Source organism: Mytilus trossulus, chromosome 2 (genome assembly GCF_036588685.1).
Source record: "Mytilus trossulus isolate FHL-02 chromosome 2, PNRI_Mtr1.1.1.hap1, whole genome shotgun sequence".
Lineage (NCBI taxonomy): Eukaryota > Metazoa > Mollusca > Bivalvia > Mytilida > Mytilidae > Mytilus > Mytilus trossulus.
The window spans coordinates 22870051-22893322 of record NC_086374.1 but is presented as its reverse complement, the minus strand read 5'-3'; the positions used below and the strand labels follow the sequence as shown (position 1 = coordinate 22893322).

The window sequence follows — 23272 nt, the reverse complement described above, 5'->3', positions numbered from 1 at the left end:
ATGCAAACTTGAAACTTAGAACACATGTTCCCTATGATATGATCTTTGCAATTTTATTGCTAAATTAGATTTTTCCCTTAATTTCACTGTCCACTGAACATAGAAAATGATAGTACAAGTGGACCATTCGTGTACTTTGGACACATTCTTGTTTTATCCTAGTGTTTTATATTATTGTTTACCTATTAAAAATCCTTGACTTTTCATTATGTTCAAAAGTGATATGTATATTGTATCTGAAGATGCAGTAAAACAATGTACTCTGAATAGATATCAATAAAATGTTAAAAGAATCTTTACATAATGACATTGTGTGTCTTTTACTTTATTTTTTTCTGAATAGATTTAGTGTTAGATTATTAACAACGCTTGACTTTGCTATAATAAAAATAAAATATCAGGGGAAGAAATTTGTCCTGCTCATTTATATATTTTTTTTACAGTACCACCCAGAGTTATTGTTCCTGACAGTGAAAGAGTTGTAACAGTAGCAGAGACGGTTATATTATCCTGTTCTGTTGGAGGTGACCCTTTACCAGATATCTATTGGACAAAGAATGGACGTTCAATACAACTTGGGGATAGAATACAACAGTTAGCAAATGGATCCCTGGTCATCTTTGATTCTACAGTAATAATAGTTTTCTTACTTAAAAAACAATCTTTTTAGAATTGAATAGTTTAGTATATGTTAACTAATATAGTATCCTGTTTTTGCTCTCTGATGTGTCCATTTTAAAATATCCAACAAAGCATAATCAACAAAGAATGTTGATGTCAATACATTTTGATCCCATTATGTAGAAAGTCGATGGTATTTGGTATGCACTTGTAGTTGCAGAGATTGGCATATCTCATTTTCATGAAGACTAATTCGGCCCACTCCCCTTAGTCATGGTCTATTGACTTTTAAACCTTAAAACAAGAATACTTAAGTGAAATTGATATTCAGACCATTACAAATGAGATATTAAAAGTTGATTTACCTAATGTAATCATACATCTAACTTTAACATATTTAACATTTTGATAAGATCAGTTTAAAATGAATCTTTAATATTTAGTGAACAATATTTGGTATGCAGTTGAATTAGGGGTCCTCTAGATCTGTGGCTTACTGGTCTGAGTAGTTCATGGCTAGTTTTTTTGCCAAAGATTAGTTCTCTACAGGAACTCCTGCTTCTTCAAGAAGGAAAAACTGGCCACCACATTATAGACAATAGTGCTGAAAGTAGTATTTAACACACAATAATCATTCAGGTGAATTAGATTTTTCACATCTTATTTTTCCTTGGAGTATTGTTCATTGACTTATACAATTTTGCATAGTTTACATGTTAAACTTTGTGGTTAGGTCAGATTAAAGGGATTTTACTCACATTTCTTTTAGAGTTCTGATGCTGGTGATTATAAATGTGTAGCTACAAATGAGGCTGGGTCATCTGAAGGAGTGGCAACACTCTCAGTTCATGGTGAGAATATTTAGCAGTTTATATTTTAATTATAGAAACTGAAGTTAAAGCACACAGATAGAATTGCACATCACTTAAGATCGAATAGATTTTATAATAAAACAAGCTGTGTGGATAAATCCTAAAAACAAATTATTTTTATGCCCCACCTACAATAGTAGAGGGGCATTATGTTTTCTGGTCTGTGCCTCCTTTCATCTGTTGGTTCATTCGTTCGTTCGTCCTTTCGTTCATCCCACTTCAGGTTAAAGTTTTTGGTCAAGGTAGTTTTTGATGAAGTTGAAGTCCAATCCACTTGAAACTTAGTACACATGTTCCCCATGATATGGTCTTTCTAATTTTAATGCCAAATTATAGTTTTTACCCCAATTTCATGGTTCACTGAACATAGAAAATGAAAGTGCAAAGTTCAGGTTAAAGTTTTTGGTCAAGGTAGTTTTTGATGAAGTTAAAGTCACATCCACTTGAAACTTAGTACCGTACACATGTTTCCTATGATATGATCTTATTAATTTTAATTTCAAATTAAAGTTTTGACCCCAATTAGACGGTCATCTGAACATGGAAAATTATAGTGTGAGTGCGGCATCCGTGTACTATGGACACATTCTTGTTTTAATTAAATTTTGGCATCTGTTCATCTGAAAGTACCAGTGACTTTTATGTTTGCTACTGCATGTTATTTGGTTTGTCTCATTTATTCTTTATTTCTATAACAGAACCACCAAAGTTTAAGATAGAACCTACCAATACAACTGTGTTAGAAGGAGATGTTATGACAATGGACTGTGTGGCTGAAGGGGAACCCCAACCTAGTGTAACCTGGCAAAGAGGATGGACAGAGATTGTCCCAGGAGGCAGAATAACCATTCTTCCCAATAATTCTTTGAGGTAATTTATTTATTGCAGAATCAATATGTCCATTTTAATGACAGACAAATCTTTTTAAAATTATTCCGAATCAATTTTCTGAGGGTATCTATTCATTATAGAACACATCTATGTTTTTGATGACATATTTAATTTCTTTCAAACATTTTTAAAGGACTCTGAATGTATAATATAAACTGCTTTACATAATTCAAACCCAGATGTTTCATGTAAACCCCCCCCCCCTTCTAAACAGATATTAAAGTAAGAAAAATAGTGTTCCTTTGTCTTAGAACCATAGAAACTTAATCATCTATTTATATACATTCCATTCATTGCTTTATACAGAAAAATGGACAAGAACATTCATTTTATGGAGAAATCTGAAAACCAATAACAGAATATTGTTCATCATAGTAAGTTATGTGCACTAACATTTTGAAAAATTATATATTGTAGACTGAAAACTTTAGTAAGCTACATTATCGTTATATCTCTATTCATAAATCTGTTCTAACTATAAAGTTTGATTTTACAGAATATTTACAGCTCAGTTGTCTGATACAGGAGTGTATAGATGTAAAGCCAGTAATTCATTGGGAAGGACACTAATAGAGGCAGCTTTGACAGTTATGGGTAAGAAACTAGGCATTTCATAGCTTATTGAACCCATTTTAATCCCAAAAAATAAACAATTGTATTTCATTATCAACAAGAGGAACAGTATGCAACTGTAATTTAGAAAAGTTAAGTTGGGAACCCAAAATGAATAAGATTGATATATCTGGAAGCATTTCTTCATAGGATTTTCCAAATGAGTGTTTTCATTGTTATGCATCTCTTTTTATACCAAAATTGCTAAATTCAAGCCTTGGAAATATATGTTGTCCAAATATCAAGTAAGATGGTTAAGATTAGCATTATGTCAGCTTTCATGTTACATATTTAAATATAAAAAAATGAATTCAGTTGGACATAAAGCCACTGTCTATATTTTTCTCTATGAAATACATCTGAAATTTACCATTCTTCATTTCTACTGGTTCCTGCTGCTGACTCTATTGATGACATAGTAGATCAAAAGACATACAAATTCTACTTTTGTTTGCCACATCTAATATTTAAAGTATAAACTTCTCGACTTTAAATTTGATTCTTTCAATGGTGTTTTGATTTATGTCTTTTAAAGGCAACATGTTTTAACATTTAAATTGATATTTTTTGCAGTGCATGGTCAATATTCTGATTGGTCAGATTGGAATTCCTGTAGTAAAAGTTGTGGAACAGGAAACCAGCTAAGGACCAGAGAGTGTAACAGTCCTCCACCAACAAATGGTGGGAGATATTGTCAGGGACCTTCCCTAGATAATAGGACATGTGTAGTTACAGAATGTCCAGGTAAGAAACAGTGGAGATATTGTCAGGGACCTTCCCTAGATAATAGGACATGTGTAGTTACAGAATGTCCAGGTAAGAAACAATGGAGAAACATGGCAATCCTTTCTAGTCATATGGTTGTAGATTTTGTTATGGACCCTAATAAAAATGAGGAGATGGCATATAATTTCCAATGAGACAACACTCCACCAGAGTCAAAATGACATAGAAGTTAACATCTATAGGTCACTGTACAGCCTTCAACAATGACCAATACATGTACCACATTGTCAGCTATAAATGGCACAGAAATGACAAATGTAAAACAATACAAACAAGATAAATTCAAAGCCTGATTTATGTTATGTAAGTATATTCTAGGACGTGTTTTGTTTGATAATGTCCATGTAAGAACAGTCCTTACTCATCAAATTGTAAAAAAATATTGCTCACTGGCATAGTAAATGAGAAACTGATATCATCACAGCTTGTTTTTCAATGCCCATTCTGCAACAGAGCTCATTAAATTTACCCATGTACATTTGAACATACCTATATTAGTTTACCTCAACCAAATTGTATAAAAGGTAGACATAATGATATTGTCATCACCAAACACAGATCAAGTTCCTATTTGGGTAGTGTCATATTCACTTTGAGTTATCTCCCTTTATAGATGGAAAAATGGAAACATTTGCTGATTTGACAATTTAACTTTTCTTTGTCTAAACTTTATGATACTTAAAGACAATACAGATCAAGTTTAAAATTGGTTGATGTCACTTACATTCTTGAGCTATGTATCTCATATATATTTTACAGTTGCACAACATAATTTCAATTTAGTGTTATTCTGTATATAAACTTCTGTTGTTTATAGTACCAGGAGATTGGAGTGAGTGGGGTTTATGGTCAGAATGTTCCACTACATGTGACGAGGGAGTTCAGGATAGACATCGTGTCTGTAACATTCCATTATTTGGAGGACTGCCATGTGTTGGAGATAGAGATCAGGTTGTAAAGTGCAGTATTCAACCATGCTATAGTAAGTCTAAAATTATGTAAAATGTCAAAAGAAATACTTTCTGCAGATGATACCTCGATTCATTGACCCTAAAGATTTGCTGTTGACACTTAATACATTTGTTTTGTATTCATAACAGAAATACTTCATAGAAATCTTAATTTCTAAAGTTAAGAACTAGACTTAGAATTGCAAATTAATTTTACCATTTGACATTTAAAATGACATCATCTTCCAACATATTTTTGAACTGACCAAAACTTGATTATGTATTATTATATATTATGTATTATGTATAAACTTCAGTAAGAGTCTGACATAGACATATTTTGGTGAATAAAAGATATTTGTTTCATCTTTTGTTAGGAATCCCACGGAAAGGAGAAGGTAATCTGGTTGGTTATATAAACAATATAGATCTAACTGAGGGCAGGCTATCAGCTTCAGCCATACCTACAACTGATGGAACTTATATCAATGCTACAATAGACAATATACCTCCACAAATATGTATGTATACATTTAATGAAATCAGTTTGATACTTTTTCTTTTCTTATCTAATATAGTTATAGAATTGGGTGATACATACTGAGGATTTTGTTCATAAGAAACATTTGGGGGATCTTAATGTAACGCAAATAAGAAACATTTGATATCATATTCTTATATGTCATGTTTACTTTTTTAATTACTATTATTATATTTTGACAGCGGGTCATTTTCAACACTTAATATCAGTACTGAATCCAATATACTGGACCCTGTCACAGGAAGTAGGAGGTGCCAGTAATGGCTTCCGATTGACAGATGGAAAATATAACAGAGAAACTCAAGTACAGTTTGCAACAGGTTAGTATGTCTGACACTCATTTTGTGAGATATCAATAAAGAGGCATGCCTCCACACCTCATATCATTTGTAATGACAGTTCAGATTCCCATCTATTTACCATAAATGTCATACATATATCTTCATTTATCATGAACATTATGTTTTTGGTTGCTGTCTGTAATTATTGTTTTGGATAATGTCATTAGCTTAAATCAGATTGTTAGTTTTCTATGTTGTGTTTTTCACATTTTGTTTCCAGTTCCTCATAAAATTGAGAAAGGAAATGGGGAATGTGTCAAAGGGACAACAACCCGACCATAGAGCAGACAACAGCCAAAGGCCACCAATGGGTCTTCAATGTATGGAGAAACTCCTGCACCCGTAGGATAGCTTACTATACAATATTGGTTTTGCTCATTATTGAAGGGTTGCATTGTGAACTGTTATTGTTTACATCATTTTTGTTAAGTCCTTTTGGGGATAGTTGTCATATTTGCAATCATTACAAATGTACCACCATATCTGCTTATAGTGTATTATATTCTTGTATTGCTGCTTTTGTCATGACATAATTCTGAAATTAGCATTAGAGAACCACTGTTTGCTATGTTTTGTAATGAATTTAGTGATAGGTAAATAAAGAGGATATGTTTCTGCAATATAAATATTTGGTGGGTTCAATATATATCAATTATTATTATCATTACTTATAGGTCGATAAAGTTGTGTGTTTTACTTTTTGAAAACATCCTATTTAAGGAAGTAAACCACTAATTCATGGTCCCATTACTTTCTATGTTAAATTCCTCCATTTCAACCAGGCACACCTCTTTCATTTTAAGTTCAAATGAAGTGGCAATCATTGCATGTCAAAGCAATACTTTATGGTGTCTTCTACTGAAAAAATCAACATACCTTACATGGCATATAAGAAAGAACTGGTTCCCAGAAATTTCGGATGTACCAAAACAGGTACTTCAGATCTGACAAACAGACCAAAGTACCCTCTTTTTAAAATTTGCTGCAGTTTTTTAAATATTTAAAATTAAAAGTCCAAAAGTATTCTACAATGATCACCAATCCTTCAGCTTTCATTTGATGCCAAAAATACCTAAATATCCTACATATTTTCAAAGTTACACTCATGCGTAGGAACTATTTTGCGTTAAATATGTACTACTTTCTGGTATGTGCTTTCTGGCCGGGCCTGAATTAGTGGTGTTACACCTTAAGCATTATATTGCTATATATGATAATTGTGAATTATAGGTGAAATATTAAAGATGAATCATTATGTGACTGGGGTAGATAGAAATGGCGTCTTACAGTTTGACATTATAGTCAGTGGATCTGTGCCTGAACTGCCTGTAGATAGTGAGGTTTATCTGTACCCATATACAGAAGATTATATACAGACAGGACCAAGTGAGTTATCTCCCTGTAGAATAAATATAAATAAATATTCATGGAAACATATTTCTAGTGCTGAAGATTTTGTTTATCTTTTGATATTATGTAGCCTATTGCTCATCTTGTTTTAAAAGGCCATATGAACTGCCATTATCTCATTGGGTTTTGTTGTCAGAAACATTAACAGATAATTATAATGATAAATCTGTAAACAGTAAAAATCATTTATCAATACAAGATGTACAAAAACATCACTGAAAACTTTTGTAGATAAGCAAACATAGCTGATAGAAAGATAGCTGTTAAAATATTGACATGGAATCTTTTTTACCGACTATGCAATCCAGACTCTTCTTTGTATTTTTTAAATATGCCTTTTATCTTCTAAAGATATACTGGATAGACTATTTTTTTAAGGAAATCAAATTAAGAAAAAGATATTTAAAGAAGGGTTAAATTTGTGTTGTAACATTATTATATAGTGTATATAGATACAGCTTTGTATTAATGTAACTTGTAGGAGTATGTGAATTAACTTACATGAGTTTATGCTGAAGGGAATTCTCCATGTTTTTTTATTTACATATATAGATTCCCAAAGGAGGCATTATCAAACCCTCTTTATAAGCAAGTATATATAATAACTTTTATAATATTTTCCAGCCAGTCTGTATTCCCATTCTTCAAGGCTGATGAGAGTAAATGGTCACATGCTACCTTATGCCTGGAATCATACCATATCATATGACCAGTCACATGGTGTCATGCCATACTTAGTACAGAAACTAACTACCAAAGATATCAATATCAAAATGGACCCGGATAGACAACATCTGATGTTTACATTTACCTCACAGATATCACCAGGTATCACATGTAATATTTAATACTTAGGGCAACATATATTTTACTGTTAATGTATGATAAAGAATAGTTTATTTTACCACTCCACACAAAAAAAGACATTGAGAAGTGTTTGAACTTTACTCTTTGAAAAAGCAATGGGACGTGTATCATGCACTCACGACGCAGCTGTTTATTCTTTTCAACTTCCTAGCATGCAAAGAGGATATTAGGGTCTTATTTCCAAGTTTTTATGATTGATATCACAACAATATAGAAGAGGAAATACATTCAAAAGTTAACAATAATGACTTTATAAACAGTTGTGCCTAAATTAAACAAATAGCTTATTCCTATCTCACTTTGTCACATGTTTTAAGATGTTTTGAAACTCCCTATCAGACCAATTAAACAGAAACACATATAGCTATGTATAACCTATCAGACCAATTAAACAGAAACACATATAGCTATGTATAACCTATCAGACCAATTAAACAGAAACACATATAGCTATTTATAACCTATCAGACCAATTAAACAGAAACACATATAGCTATGTATAACCTATCAGACCAATTAAACAGAAACACATATAGCTATGTATAACCTATCATTCTTGTACAGGGTTTACCGATGTCCATTATGAGGAACAGCAGTTAAAATACTATTTCTATGACAACTTGTTTATTGCTAGTATAACAGATTTTCCCCTATCTTATATATGATCATCATATATCCACAGTGTTTTTCACAGATCAGGTTTTCATTGAGAATTTGATGTAGAAAAAATGGAATGTTTATTTATATCCATATTTTTGTAAAATTCCTCTTTTCTTACAGACACACAAAGTAACCAGTGTCCTAAAGGTTTCCTATTAGACAATGGAGGATCATTCTGTACAGGTTTGTCATCTAAAAGTTTACTATCAGAAAGGTTATTGCATATAAGGCCACAATTAAAAGAATGTATGTTTCCCCAAACCCCTACCCACATTTTTGGAGGTGGGTAGGTAGGTAGGGTTTTTTTTTTTTTTTTTATATCTTGATATTTTTTTTTATATCCAACAGAGCAAAACAAATCGATTATGTGTATGTCTGGCATATATAGCCATCTGTAGCAACTTAAATGTACGTGTTAAATTATCTAAATGTTTGTAGCTCTCTGTGTCAGGTGTCAACTTGACATTTATTTTATTTTATTTTATTTGGATTTGTATCTCAGAATTGTTCATGACTGATTTTCTTCCCTCTTTGACAGTGAGTCTGACTACTAAGTAGCAAACTGTTTTAAATATATATATGCATGTACTGTAGTTGTTCAACCTGAAGAATGTTCCATTAAACAATTTACCCTCTGACAGCTCAGGACTCAGATTTTGCTTCTGACATTGAGGAAATCACCAATATTAATAAAAATCAAATTTTCTTGCTTTCCTCTGAATTTCTTATTGTGACATCTAAAACAACGACAACCATGCCCAATGTCTTTACATAGAAAGAAAACATCTTTTTGGAGATCATTGGAAAAGATGCATATATTGTCTACATTTGAGAAACAGATTCCAGTGTTCTCCCCAGGATTTTTGGATAGCGGCAGCGCTGTGGTAAGCGCGTGATTTTCCACAATTCTCAGTAACTTTGTCGCGTCTTGTAAAATAATTATCACTAATGTAGTTTCTCCTTTGTACTTATATATTGTAGGTGGCCTTTTAAAAATATTATAGAATTATTGTATGAAGTGAAATAAATTTAAAAAATGGTTTATTAGGTTATTGAAATGGCATGAAAAATTAAAAATATAAAAAATTTAAAGAAATTTGTATCAAATTATCCACTAAAACGGTTTGTTTCCTCTATGTACTCCACTAATAGTTGATTGATATTTTCTGCATTTGGCAAATTGATTGTTAATAAATTATCTAGATCTGTTGGAATGTGTCCTGTTTTGAAGTATATTTGATGAAATAATTTGTCTCTGGCATCTGATTACAGGTCACATTCAAAAAGGTAGTGTTGTACATTTTCTTTTTGTTTTTTCAAGATTTGACAATACTTCTTTTAGGTCTTTCCCTCTCAAATTATCTCCCTTACTGGCTGACATAACTTCCTGTTTACATGTGTGGCCTTTTTAGCATTAAATACTATTCCTAATCCAAGCCATCCTCTGTTTACATTAAATTTCAAGCAATATTTAAACAATATATATTGATGATTGGTTGACAAATATCGATATTTCATATATATCTACACAAAATTTTCGTTTTGTCTTATTCCCTTATCCATTTGAAAAAGAGCCACGGATGGAGTCAAGTAATCGTAATATACGGGCTTATAATGAATCCATTGATAACAGGGTTGCCTCCTTCAAACAATGCAGGTTTGACAGTTCGGTAGTAAAAGCGAAAAAGTAATGATATAGTCATAGATGGTTCAATCAATGGTCGGGACCACGTTGTCAGAGAAGAGGGTAACACTTCCCTTATATTTTTTAGAAATGAACTTTTCAGCACCTGAGACATGCATTAAATGTCTCTGTCCATTCCTTTCTTAAGTTCGGTATCTTTTAAAAGCGAAAAATTGGAGGAAGGAAATGTTAATTTGGCAGTAAAAGTTTTTCAAATGGCGCCATTTTGATCATTTATTGAACTGGTCCCTACGATATTTGACATCGTTGGGTGAATTAACGATTTCGCGGATAAATAAACCAGTCGATCACGTGAGCGGAATGTGTACAAAATAATACAGGATGTTTGAAATTCAAAAACAATACCGCTGATTTTAGGTCACCATAAAATGATCATCGGCACCGGAAACAACCCCGAAAAATTTCCGGATATAAAAAAAAATGTTGCAAAAAAACGGAATAAAAACTTTTGAGTCGGCGGGATTTCTCTGAGTCGGTCGGGCGAGGGGAAACAAACCATATTTTTATTTTGGCCTAACATCTTCAGACTATATAGTCATGCAATGATTGTGTTAAGTGCCACTTGAAATTTTGAATTAATGAATTGAAAATTAGTGTTTCTTGTATTCGTTGTGACTCCTAAAATCATGTCAATAAAATTAAGTATTATGTCAAAATTTTCACAGCAGCCACATTACCACCTTTCCATTGTGGTGCAATATTACACATTTGACTAAATTTAACATGTTTGTTATATTTTGCATGAAAGACATTTTTAACCTTGTATTTAAAAAAAACTTGTTTATGTTTATTTGTGATAGCAATATTATGTCTCATTAAAGTTGTTGATGAGTTAATTATGCGTTTCAGATGAAGATGAATGTTTGACCATAAATCCATGTTCCCATTATTGTCATAATTCTCCAGGAAGTTTCTCTTGTTCATGTAATCCTGGTTATTCATTGGAGAGGAATGGTCATACTTGTAAAGGTTAGTAGTATTATTGTTTAAGTAAGTCTTTGCAATCGTAACTTATATAGATATCATCATAGATGGCTGATACAGCACATTTGCTATAATAATTGATCATATTATACATAGAATTTATCTGTGTTTACTATGTAGATATTAGAAGATGTGGTATGGGTGCCAATGAGACAACTCTCCATCCAAGTCACAATTTATAAAAGTTACTATTATAGGTCAAAGTACAGTCTTCAACACTGAGTTTTTGCTCACAGCGAACAGTAAGCTATAAAGGGCCCAAAAAATTACTAGTAAATGATAATCTCGATTATAATATTCATTCAAACTTGATAAAGCATTGTGTGTTCTTTAACTACAGATATAAATGAATGTGATAACAACAATGCAGGCTGTGACCTTGACAATGAATGTATCAACATTGACGGATCATTTATTTGTGCTGTCATGTGTAAAGATGGTTACAGACGATCTGGTGATGGACAAAAATGTATTGGTATGTCTGTTAATATCAGAAGAAAACATAATACAATTTCTGCAATTTTCAAATCATCTAAAAATTATAATGGCTATGCCTATTAGAAAATATATATTTAGAATCGCATCCTAAATAAATATTGCAAATTATAAGACTTAAAGGTATAAAAACAACTGGTTTATCATTTGAAATGATTCAATACTATTGAATTTTGATTGGACATTGTAATCACTTAACAGTTTTTTGAAATGATTACCTATTAATTCTTTTCAGACAAAGATGAATGTAGAGAGTCCCCAGAAGTATGTGGACATAACTGTCAGAATATACCTGGAGGTTATACCTGTACATGTAGTGATGGATTTCAACTTAGAACTGATAACAGTGGTAGATGCACAGGTATACTCTATCAAAATGCAGGAATAATTTTGGCCTTTATTACTTTTTATACTGCAACTAGTTGTGTTTATTTTTTGAATATAAAAACACAGCTATATTTTTTGCAATGTCAATTTCATCATGGTTAAATCGCTTTTTCCATTATCAAGGACATGAAAGGATAAAAATACGTTTGAAACTGATTTTACAATTTAAATAGCTATCAATGTATTAATTTAAGTTGGATTCTAAAAACAATATTAGGTCAATGTCAGAAAAATATAAACTTTTTTGTATGTCGCAAAACTGCAGAAGGGCTCTGTAGAACCTTGCCCTTCTCTTGTTTTTCAGCCTCATTCAAAAATGTTTATATTTTTTTTTACATTGACTTAATATTGTATTTTTATTTTTTTATTTAAGCGTCAATAATAAGTCTCTTGTAGACAGAATGAGTATCTGTGGAAAATACAACATTTTAATCCTGGTATCCTGGTCCACTAACATAGAAAATGATAGTGCAAAGTTCAGGTTTAAGTTTTTGGTCAATTTTTCCAGGTTGATCATTCTATTTAAAGAACATAAATGTCTTAGTAAAGCAATTAAGATATAATGAGAATGAGCAAGCACTCAGATCACAGAGGTTATTATTTATGATTCAAAAAATCACTTTTGAAATATAAATTGTATATCACCTACTCAAATGATCCCATGATAGTGTTTATACTGGGATGGATGACTTTACCTAAAGGGGATAGTGATCTGTGATCTCCCCAGGCATTTAAGCATTGCATATAAAATGAAAATATAGACTTTTTATTTCGCAGGAGGTAAGATATATTTTGTGTTTTTATTCACCATTCTGCAATTTGATAGGTTTGGAATTCTTTTTTATTTTTTCTAAACAATTTGTTTTTATATTCATAGCTTAATCACATTTTGATTGGTTATGACTATCCAACCTAACCTTGAACAAGATTTCATATTCCCTTTGAACCTCAGGACTTCCTAGTGAGACGCTACTATGGGTTTATATATTTGACATTTTGAACATATTTTAAATAGTAGATAATAAGTCATTATCGTGTTCAAAAATCATTTTTGATGTTAAAATAAAAAATATATAATTAATTTTTGATAGGTCCTGTTTAACAATGTTTAAAGTCATGTTCAGTTATGAAAACAAGCGGATAAGAAAAAAATGTATGTAAATTAATGTTTTATGTTCAGGAAGTAAAAGTTTATTATAAGATATGTAATTCCTTATATTTCTACACATGTACAAACTAAGAATTTTATTTACTTTCATATTTTTATATCAACAATGTAATGTTTGTTATTTATGAAATGTTTGCAGCAAATTGTAAAAGTGCACCAAGTTCAAAAGATTATCCAACTGAATATTAAAGAAATTGATAAAATGTACTACAATAGTGGTATGAGATATTGATTGATTTCCTGATAGACTGGCCACTGTTGCTTTTGTATGCTCCAGCCTCAGTGGGAAGGGCATTAATTATTAAAGTTATCATCTGTATGTCTGTCAGTAAATACATCCAGAAATTTGTTTCCATTCTTGAACTTTAGTTCATGGGGGAGGTGGAGGATAGTTGGCATCATCTGTGTTCCATGGATTTTCTTTATTAAGGAATTTTGAAGTCTACATGCATGTTTTTGGATAATCAACATGAACTATATTGTTTTTTATGAACACATAGTTTTGAACTAATATGTCCACTTATAGTAACCAAAATAGTTAAGTTGTTGTTTCCGTATACAGTACATTTCACAAGTATGTGTTTAATTTCATTGTTTATTGAGTAACAATAGTCTGATTTCTGTCCATTACAGATGTTAATGAGTGTAGAACAGGCCAGTCATCATGTTCCCATATCTGTAGGAATACCATAGGATCATACACATGTGCTTGTCCAGCAGGGTTCAGACTTTATAGAAAGTATTTGTGTGAAGGTATGTGTCCAGCAGGATTTGTCAGGAGCCTGACTAGAACTGTTTTCTATGTTACATTCTTCAATTTCAAGAATTCATTGCTAATTTGTCTAAGTTCTAATACACCTTATAGCTATCTGTCCGCCATTACTGGATATCACACAGGTTCCGGTAAAATTTTGACATCATAAAACAAAATATCTGACGCCACAATGGAAAAGTGATTGTTGTAAGCGTCAAAAGTTCAAGTGGTCAGGTCAACCGGTATTAGTGAAAAGGTGTATACAGTAATAGTCATTCCATATCAAAGCAATACATTAACATGTCTTGTGCTGAAAAATATCAAAATACTTTTAATTGCATAATTTATATAAGTGGTACCCAGAACTTAAGAGATACTTCAGATCAAAGGGCCAAGTGAGCTTCTCCTATCACTTGGCATCCGTCGTCGTCTGTCGTCCGGCGTCGTCGTCCGTCGTCGTTAGCTTTTACAAAAATCTTCTCCTCTGAAACGACTGGGCCAAATTAAACCAAACATGGCCACAATCATCATTGGGGTATCTAGTTTAAAAAATGTGTGGCGTGACCCCGTCAACCAACCAAGATGGCCCCCACGGCTAAAAATAGAACATAGGGGTAAAATGCAGTTTTTGGCTTATAACTCAAAAACCAAAGCATTTAGAGCAAATCTGACATGGGGGTAACAACCTAATTGTTTATCAGGTCAAGATCTATCTGCTCTGAAATTTTCAGACGAATCGGACAACCCGTTGTAGGGTTGCTGCCCCTGAATTTATAATTTTCAGGTAATTTAACTATTTTTATACGACCGCAAAATTTGAAAAAATTTTCGTCGTATATTTCTATCACGTTGGCGTCGTTGGCATCGTTGTCGTCGTCGGCGTCCGAATACTTTTAGTTTTCGCACTCTAACTTAAGTAAAAGTGAATAGAAATCTATGAAATTTTAACACAAGGTTTATGACCACAAAAGAAAGGTTGGTATTGATTTTGGGAGTTTTGGTACCAACATTTTAGGAATAAGGGGCCAAAAAAGGGCCCAAATAAGCATTATTCTTGGTTTTCACACAATAACGTTAGTATAAGTAAATAGAAATCTATGAAATTTAAACACAATGTTTATGACCACAAAAAGAAGGTTGGTATTGATTTTGGGAGTTTTGGTACCAACATTTTAGGAATAAGGGGCCAAAAAAGGGCCCAAATAAGCATTATTCTTGGTTTTCACACAATAACGTTAGTATAAGTAAATAGAAATCTATGAAATTTAAACACAATGTTTATGACCACAAAAAGAAGGTTGGTATTGATTTTGGGAGTTAAGGTCCCAACAGTTTAGGAATAAGGGGCCAAAAAAGGGCCCAAATAAGCATTATTCTTGGTTTTCGCACCATAACGTTAGTATAAGTAAATAGAAATCTATGAAATTTAAACACAAGGTTTATGACCATAAAAGGAAGGTTGGTATTGATTGTTTGGAGTTTTGGTTCCAACAGTTTAGGAATAAGGGGCCCAAAGGGTCCAAAATTAAACTTTGTTTGATTTCATCAAAATTGATTAATTGGGGTTCTTTGATATGCCGAATCTAACTGTGTATGTAGATTCTTAACTTTTGGTCCCGTTTTCAAATTGGTCTACATTAAGGTCCAAAGGGTCCAAAATTAAACTTACTTTGATTTTGACAAAAAATGAATCGGTTGGGTTCTTTGATATGCTGAATCTAAAAATGTACTTAGATTCTTGATTATTGGCCCAGTTTTCAAGTTGGTCCAAATCAGGGTCAAAAATTAAACTTTGTTTGATTTCATCAAAAATTGATTAATTGGGTCAAAATCTTTAATTGTTTTTACATAGGCGGTAATGGTAACGTTTTTTCCGGTAGCTCAGTCCATGTCGTTAACTTGGATATGTATGATAGCTTGTTTCGAAGCTGTGACATTTTCACATATGTGGTTAAATTTTCGGGGTACGAAGTGAGATTACTTTTTCCGTAAATTAGCAAACCCCGAACATCCTGCTGTGATGCGGCTCCTTGTGGTAAAATATCCCCTTTTTAACACAATAAGTTCTTTGAAAATTTAATACTTTGAACACATTCAATAGCTCCATAGTTTTAACACATTTATTCTATGTTCCTCTACTTTCCTAATCACCACAAATAGTTAAGTTCAGTCATTTGCTAAAAATAGAAACATGTCCAATATCACTACACAGAGATTTTTTCTTTACACGTGACTTTTGAGTTCCTCATTTCAAGGCGCATTAGGGATGTTGTCCCATATTGTAATCCATACTTCTGATTTTTCCAAATATTTTTATGTGATCTTCATCGGTATTATATTCTGAATAAATCTTTGTATTTTTGTCCATTTCTGAAAAGAAATAAAGTTGTTTTAGCACTATAAGGCAATGACACTTTCGTCGCTATATTCATTTATTTTGAATACAATGAGTATGTATAAGTAATTTCTTCCAGATTACCTCCACTAGTCAAATCAAGGACAAAACTTCTGATTATAACCTTTAATTACAATACACAGACCCTGATAAAGCATTCTATAAAATTTTCTTGTGCCTTAAAGTGCATTTTGACAGAGTAATTATGCAAAACTGAAGGTTTTATAAAAAGAAACCACCAAAATAATTATTCTTACTAGTGGTAATCTTGTATTTAATACTGTTGAAACCGCTCTAAACTACTGGGAAAGTCATCCGTATCATATAATTAGAGTGCAATATAGTGCAAATTTTCAAAACTTGTCCTTTCACATAATTCCATTTGAGAAAAAATGTTTTTTTACATGTTTTTCAGTGAAAACCTTTTATCAGTGAGAAATCCACATGAGGTCTTAACGGAAACTATGTGACATCACATGTATTATGGCGTCATTAAATAACGACAGATCAAAATAGCGCTAAATATAGTTTGCAGTGTTACGTGAGAAACAGTTGCCGCAAGATTTAACTCGAAATATTGAGTCCAAACGATCTGTAACTAAGCCTTTTCATTTAATACCATGACCATAGCAACAGTTTTCATATTAGCATATTTTTAACATTCCGACTGTAATTTCAATTGCATAAATACCAGAAATAAACAATTAGAGCTTGATAAATAAATCAAAATGCTTACCAGTTATTCAGGACTTTTTAAAACCTCTAGTTTGCCATCTCAGGTTGAAAAATAATGATATGTCTGGAACTGAAATAAGACCCAAAAAAATACTCAGGCTGTGTTATCATTTGATTTAAATACATAAGTATTATTGAGAGAGAAAAATCTATTCTTGAAAGTTTAATCACAAAGAAAGACAAAAGCATCTCCCTTGTGGCTTAGCCACCTTCATTTAAACCTTTTGTATTAGAACCATGGGTAGTAGCTAACTAGCGTAATAGTTGAATAGGTGCAGAAATATTGTTTTCAAGAAGGTTTGACCCTCCCCCTTTTTCACTGAGAAATGACAATATCCTTTGTTTTGCTCATGTGCATTAAAATAATAATTCATGATTTTCTAAAAACATGTAACTGTTTTTGTCTGTGTTTTTGTGCATATGATATCTACTGACCAGGGGTCAAATCATTGGATAAAGGCACATGCGATATTGAATCTCACATTACTCGTATGAAGTGTGTTATCTCCCTTGATTATCAGGTATTCCTGTAGACCAGAGTGATATTACTTAACAAAGACTATATTGTGTCATGTTTACTTACAATTTAATAATATTTAAAAGTTATTTCTTTCCTTTTCAATGTAGTAAACACATTCCTTTCGGATCTCTCGGAAGTAATTAGACAATATACGTATAGTGTCTTGAAATATGAAATTTATTTGTATGAGGCTTAGAAACGGGAAAATGCGAGGTTCTACCGAGCATTTTCCCGTTTCGTGCCGAATACAAATAAATTTCATATTTCAAGACACTTTACGTATATTGTCTTTATACTGAAATCGAAAAAAATAGGTAACAAAAATTGTTAAAAAAAGTGTTTGGAATTTTCCCCTTGGGGTACCATTTTGGGGTATTTCCCTATGAGCGTAGTCCAGGCGATAAAACATTGACATATTAAGGAATTAGAAAGGGAAAATGAACTTAATTGATAACATTTGATAACCATGGTATATAAATAACCAATTTTAAGACATAAAAGTTTAAATTTATAAAAGTTTGACCGTTGTTACTTTACGTTGTCATGGTCGTGTCGTGACGTTGTTGTTGAAATACAATGAGGAGGCGGGGCTTAAAGGTTAGTTGGGGTCATTGACGTATAAAGCTTACGTTTATACGTATAGCTTTATCTGTATAGTAAAATAGCTGATTGCAGTATAAACAAATTTATGATTGTGCCTAAAACAAGTGTTCAGCCCCGTGCTAGTAACGCATTTTAAAAGTGAAAATTTTCTTGAGTTTTTGCTGATCTTTATCAATAACATTTATCTTAAACAATTTATAATATCTAGGTATAAATAAAAAACTACTTACCATCATTTTCGGTGGTGTACAAGGTGAATTCATCCATAAATCAGTCTGACAACCTCTGGAATTGAGCTTCTAATTTGGGTCAAAATCTTTAATTGTTTTTACATAGGCGGTAATGGTAACGTTTTTTACGGTAGCTCAGTCCATGTCGTTAACTTGGATATGTATGATAGCTTGTTTCGAAGCTGTGACATTTTCACATATGTGGTTAAATTTTCGGGGTACGAAGTGAGATTACTTTTTCCGTAAATTAGCAAACCCCGAACATCCTGCTGTGATGCGGCTCCTTGTGGTAAAATATCCCCTTTTTAACACAATAAGTTCTTTGAAAATTTAATACTTTGAACACATTCAATAGCTCCATAGTTTTTACACATTTATTCTATGTTCCTCTACTTTTCTAATCACCACAAATAGTTAAGTTCAGTCATTTGCTAAAAATAGAAACATGTCCAATATCACTACACAGAGATTTTTTCTTTACACGTGACTTTTGAGTTCCTCATTTCAAGGCGCATTAGGGATGTTGTCCCATATTGTAATCCATACTTCTGATTTTTCCAAATATTTTTATGTGATCTTCATCGGTATTATATTCTGAATAAATCTTTGTATTTTTGTCCATTTCTGAAAAGAAATAAAGTTGTTTTAGCACTATAAGGCAATGACACTTTCGTCGCTATATTCATTTATTTTGAATACAATGAGTATGTATAAGTAATTTCTTCCAGATTACCTCCACTAGTCAAATCAAGGACAAAACTTCTGATTATAACCTTTAATTACAATACACAGACCCTGATAAAGCATTCTATAAAATTTTCTTGTGCCTTAAAGTGCATTTTGACAGAGTAATTATGCAAAACTGAAGGTTTTATAAAAAGAAACCACCAAAATAATTATTCTTACTAGTGGTAATCTTGTATTTAATACTGTTGAAACCGCTCTAAACTACTGGGAAAGTCATCCGTATCATATAATTAGAGTGCAATATAGTGCAAATTTTCAAAACTTGTCCTTTCACATAATTCCATTTGAGAAAAAATGTTTTTTACAAGTTTTTCAGTGAAAACCTTTTATCAGTGAGAAATCCACATGAGGTCTTAACGGAAACTATGTGACATCACATGTATTATGGCGTCATTAAATAACGACAGATCAAAATAGCGCTAAATATAGTTTGCAGTGTTACGTGAGAAACAGTTGCCGCAAGATTTAACTCGAAATATTGAGTCCAAACGATCTGTAACTAAGCCTTTTCATTTAATACCATGACCATAGCAACAGTTTTCATATTAGCATATTTTTAACATTCCGACTGTAATTTCAATTGCATAAATACCAGAAATAAACAATTAGAGCTTGATTAATAAATCAAAATGCTTACCAGTTATTCAGGACTTTTTAAAACCTCTAGTTTGCCATCTCAGGTTGAAAAATAATGATATGTCTGGAACTGAAATAAGACCCAAAAAAATACTCAGGCTGTGTTATCATTTGATTTAAATACATAAGTATTATTGAGAGAGAAAAATCTATTCTTGAAAGTTTAATCACAAAGAAAGACAAAAGCATCTCCCTTGTGGCTTAGCCACCTTCATTTAAACCTTTTGTATTAGAACCATGGGTAGTAGCTAACTAGCGTAATAGTTGAATAGGTGCAGAAATATTGTTTTCAAGAAGGTTTGACCCTCCCCCTTTTTCACTGAGAAATGACAATATCCTTTGTTTTGCTCATGTGCATTAAAATAATAATTCATGATTTTCTAAAAACATGTAACTGTTTTTGTCTGTGTTTTTGTGCATATGATATCTACTGACCAGGGGTCAAATCATTGGATAAAGGCACATGCGATATTGAATCTCACATTACTCGTATGAAGTGTGTTATCTCCCTTGATTATCAGGTATTCCTGTAGACCAGAGTGATATTACATAACAAAGACTATATTGTGTCATGTTTACTTACAATTTAATAATATTTAAAAGTTATTTCTTTCCTTTTCAATGTAGTAAACACATTCCTTTCGGATCTCTCGGAAGTAAACAAATTTATGATTGTGCCTAAAACAAGTGTTCAGCCCCGTGCTAGTAACGCATTTTAAAAGTGAAAATTTTCTTGAGTTTTTGCTGATCTTTATCAATAACATTTATCTTAAACAATTTATAATATCTAGGTATAAATAAAAAACTACTTACCATCATTTTCGGTGGTGTACAAGGTGAATTCATCCATAAATCAGTCTGACAACCTCTGGAATTGAGCTTCTAATTTGGGTCAAAATCTTTAATTGTTTTTACATAGGCGGTAATGGTAACGTTTTTTCCGGTAGCTCAGTCCATGTCGTTAACTTGGATATGTATGATAGCTTGTTTCGAAGCTGTGACATTTTCACATATGTGGTTAAATTTTCGGGGTACGAAGTGAGATTACTTTTTCCGTAAATTAGCAAACCCCGAACATCCTGCTGTGATGCGGCTCCTTGTGGTAAAATATCCCCTTTTTAACACAATAAGTTCTTTGAAAATTTAATACTTTGAACACATTCAATAGCTCCATAGTTTTTACACATTTATTCTATGTTCCTCTACTTTTCTAATCACCACAAATAGTTAAGTTCAGTCATTTGCTAAAAATAGAAACATGTCCAATATCACTACACAGAGATTTTTTCTTTACACGTGACTTTTGAGTTCCTCATTTCAAGGCGCATTAGGGATGTTGTCCCATATTGGGGTTCTTTGATATGCCGAATCTAACTGTGTATGTAGATTCTTAACTTTTGGTCCCGTTTTCAAATTGGTCTACATTAAGGTCCAAAGGGTCCAAAATTAAACTTACTTTGATTTTGACAAAAAATGAATCAGTTGGGTTCTTTGATATGCTGAATCTAAAAATGTACTTAGATTCTTGATTATTGGCCCAGTTTTCAAGTTGGTCCAAATCAGGGTCCAAAATTAAACTTTGTTTGATTTCATCAAAAATTCAATAAGTGGGGTTCTTTGATATGCGGAATCTTACTGTGTATGTAGATTCTTAACTTTTGGTCCCGTTTTCAATTTGGTCTACATTAAGGTCCAAAGGGTCCAAAATTAAACTTACTTTGATTTTGACAAAAAATGAATCGGTTGGGTTCTTTGATATGCTGAATCTAAAAATGTACTTAGTTTTCAAGTTGGTCCAAATCAGGATCTAAAATTATTATATTAAGTATTGTGCAATAGCTAGTCTTTTCAATTGCACAGTATTGCGCAATGGCAAGAAATATCTAACTACACAATATTGTGAAATAGCAATTTTTTTTTTAATTAGAGTTATCTTTCTTTGTCCAGAATAGTAAGCAAGAAATATCTAATTGCACAATATTGTGCAATTGCAAGAATTTTTTTTAATTAGAGTTATCTTTCTTTGTCCAGAATCAACTTAAATCTTTGTTATATACAATATACAATGTATATTCACTTTTTACTACCAACTGATAAATTAAAATAATCTTTACCATTCAGTGATAACAAGCATTTTTTTTACATCTTAATATTTTATGATGTATTTAAATGAGTAGTTATTGTTGCAAACTCCATTAGAAATTTTAATTGAGATTAGTTTTGGAATAAGGGAAAGGGGGATGTGATTAAAAAAATTGGGTTCAATTTTCTCATTTGAAATTTCATAAATAAAAAGAAAATTTCTTCAAACATTTTTTTGAGAGGATTAATATTCAACAGCATAGTGAATTGCTGTAAGAGAAAACCAAAATTTTAAGTTCATTAGAACACATTCATTCTGTGTCAGAAACCTATGCTGTGTCAACTATTTAATCACAATCCAAATTTAAAGCTGAATCCAGCTTGAATGTTGTGTCCATACTTGCCCCAACCATACAGGGTTCAACCTCTGCGGTCGTATAAAGCTACGCCCTGCGAAGCATCTGGTTGGTTATTATCTTGAATATTATTATAGATAAAGATAGACTGCAAACAGCAGTAATGTGCAGCAAAGTAAGATTTACAAATAAGTCAACATGACCGAAATGGTCAGTTGACCCCTTTAGGAGTTATTGCCCTTTATAGTCAATTTTTAACCATTTTTCATAAATCTTAGTTATCTTTTACAAAAATCTTCTGCTCTGATTCTACTTGGCCAAATTAATCCAAACTTGGCAACAATCATCTTTATGGTATCTAGTTTAAAAAATATGTGGGGTGACCCGGTCAACCAACCAAGATGGCTGCTGTGGATAAAAACAGAACATGGGGGTAAAATGCAGTTTTTGGCTTATAACTCAAAAACCAAAGCATTTAGAGCTAATCTGACATGGGGGTAGAATTGTTTATCAGGTCAAGATCTATCTGCCCTGAAATTTTCAGACAAATCAAACAACCCATTTTTGGGTTGCTGCCCCTGAATTTGTAATTTTAAGGAAATTTTGCTGTTTTTGGTTATCTTGAATATTATTATAGATAGAGATAAACTGTAAACAGCAATAATGTTCAGCAAAGTAGGCTTTACAAATAAGTCAACATGACCGAAATGGTCAGTTGACCCCTTTAGGAGTTATTGCCCTTTAGAGTAAATTTTTAACCATTTTTCGTAAATCTTAGTTATCTTTTACAAAAATCTTCTCCTCTGAAACTACTAGGCCAAATTAATCCAAACTTGGCAACAATCATCTTTGGGGTATTTAGTTTGAAAAATGTGTCCGGTGACCCGGCTATCAAATCAAAATGGCCGCCACAGCAAAAAATAG

The 23272-nt window shown here is 32.1% G+C and overlaps 1 protein-coding gene and 2 long non-coding RNA genes across 8 annotated transcripts in view; 1 reads left to right on the top strand and 2 right to left on the bottom strand.

Annotated features, from left to right (window-relative positions):
• Positions 1-23272, top strand: part of LOC134706762 (hemicentin-1-like) — a 107052-nt gene that overhangs the window by 68832 nt on the left and 14948 nt on the right. For all 6 annotated transcript variants that reach the window (XR_010105656.1, XR_010105657.1, XM_063566024.1 and 3 more), the window contains 15 exons: positions 444-631; positions 1391-1472; positions 2192-2363; positions 2881-2978; positions 3570-3740; positions 4600-4764; positions 5110-5253; positions 5456-5593; positions 6845-7000; positions 7649-7852; positions 8672-8734; positions 11106-11225; positions 11581-11715; positions 11971-12096; positions 13924-14043. Coding sequence is in view for 4 of the 6 variants with exons in the window: in XM_063566024.1 (XP_063422094.1) it covers positions 444-631; positions 1391-1472; positions 2192-2363; positions 2881-2978; positions 3570-3740; positions 4600-4764; positions 5110-5253; positions 5456-5593; positions 6845-7000; positions 7649-7852; positions 8672-8734; positions 11106-11225; positions 11581-11715; positions 11971-12096; positions 13924-14043 (2082 nt within the window). In the remaining 2 variants the exon portion in view is untranslated. The remainder of the gene's footprint in view (positions 1-443; positions 632-1390; positions 1473-2191; positions 2364-2880; positions 2979-3569; positions 3741-4599; positions 4765-5109; positions 5254-5455; positions 5594-6844; positions 7001-7648; positions 7853-8671; positions 8735-11105; positions 11226-11580; positions 11716-11970; positions 12097-13923; positions 14044-23272) is intronic.
• On the bottom strand, positions 15902-17824 carry LOC134706764 (uncharacterized). Its single transcript, XR_010105659.1, has 3 exons — positions 17758-17824; positions 17176-17244; positions 15902-16414 (listed from the first exon to the last, which is right to left on the bottom strand). It is a non-coding gene; the product is annotated as an uncharacterized LOC134706764 (long non-coding RNA).
• Positions 18534-21246, bottom strand: LOC134706763 (uncharacterized). The gene is made up of 3 exons (XR_010105658.1): positions 20724-21246; positions 19912-19980; positions 18534-19151 (listed from the first exon to the last, which is right to left on the bottom strand). It is a non-coding gene; the product is annotated as an uncharacterized LOC134706763 (long non-coding RNA).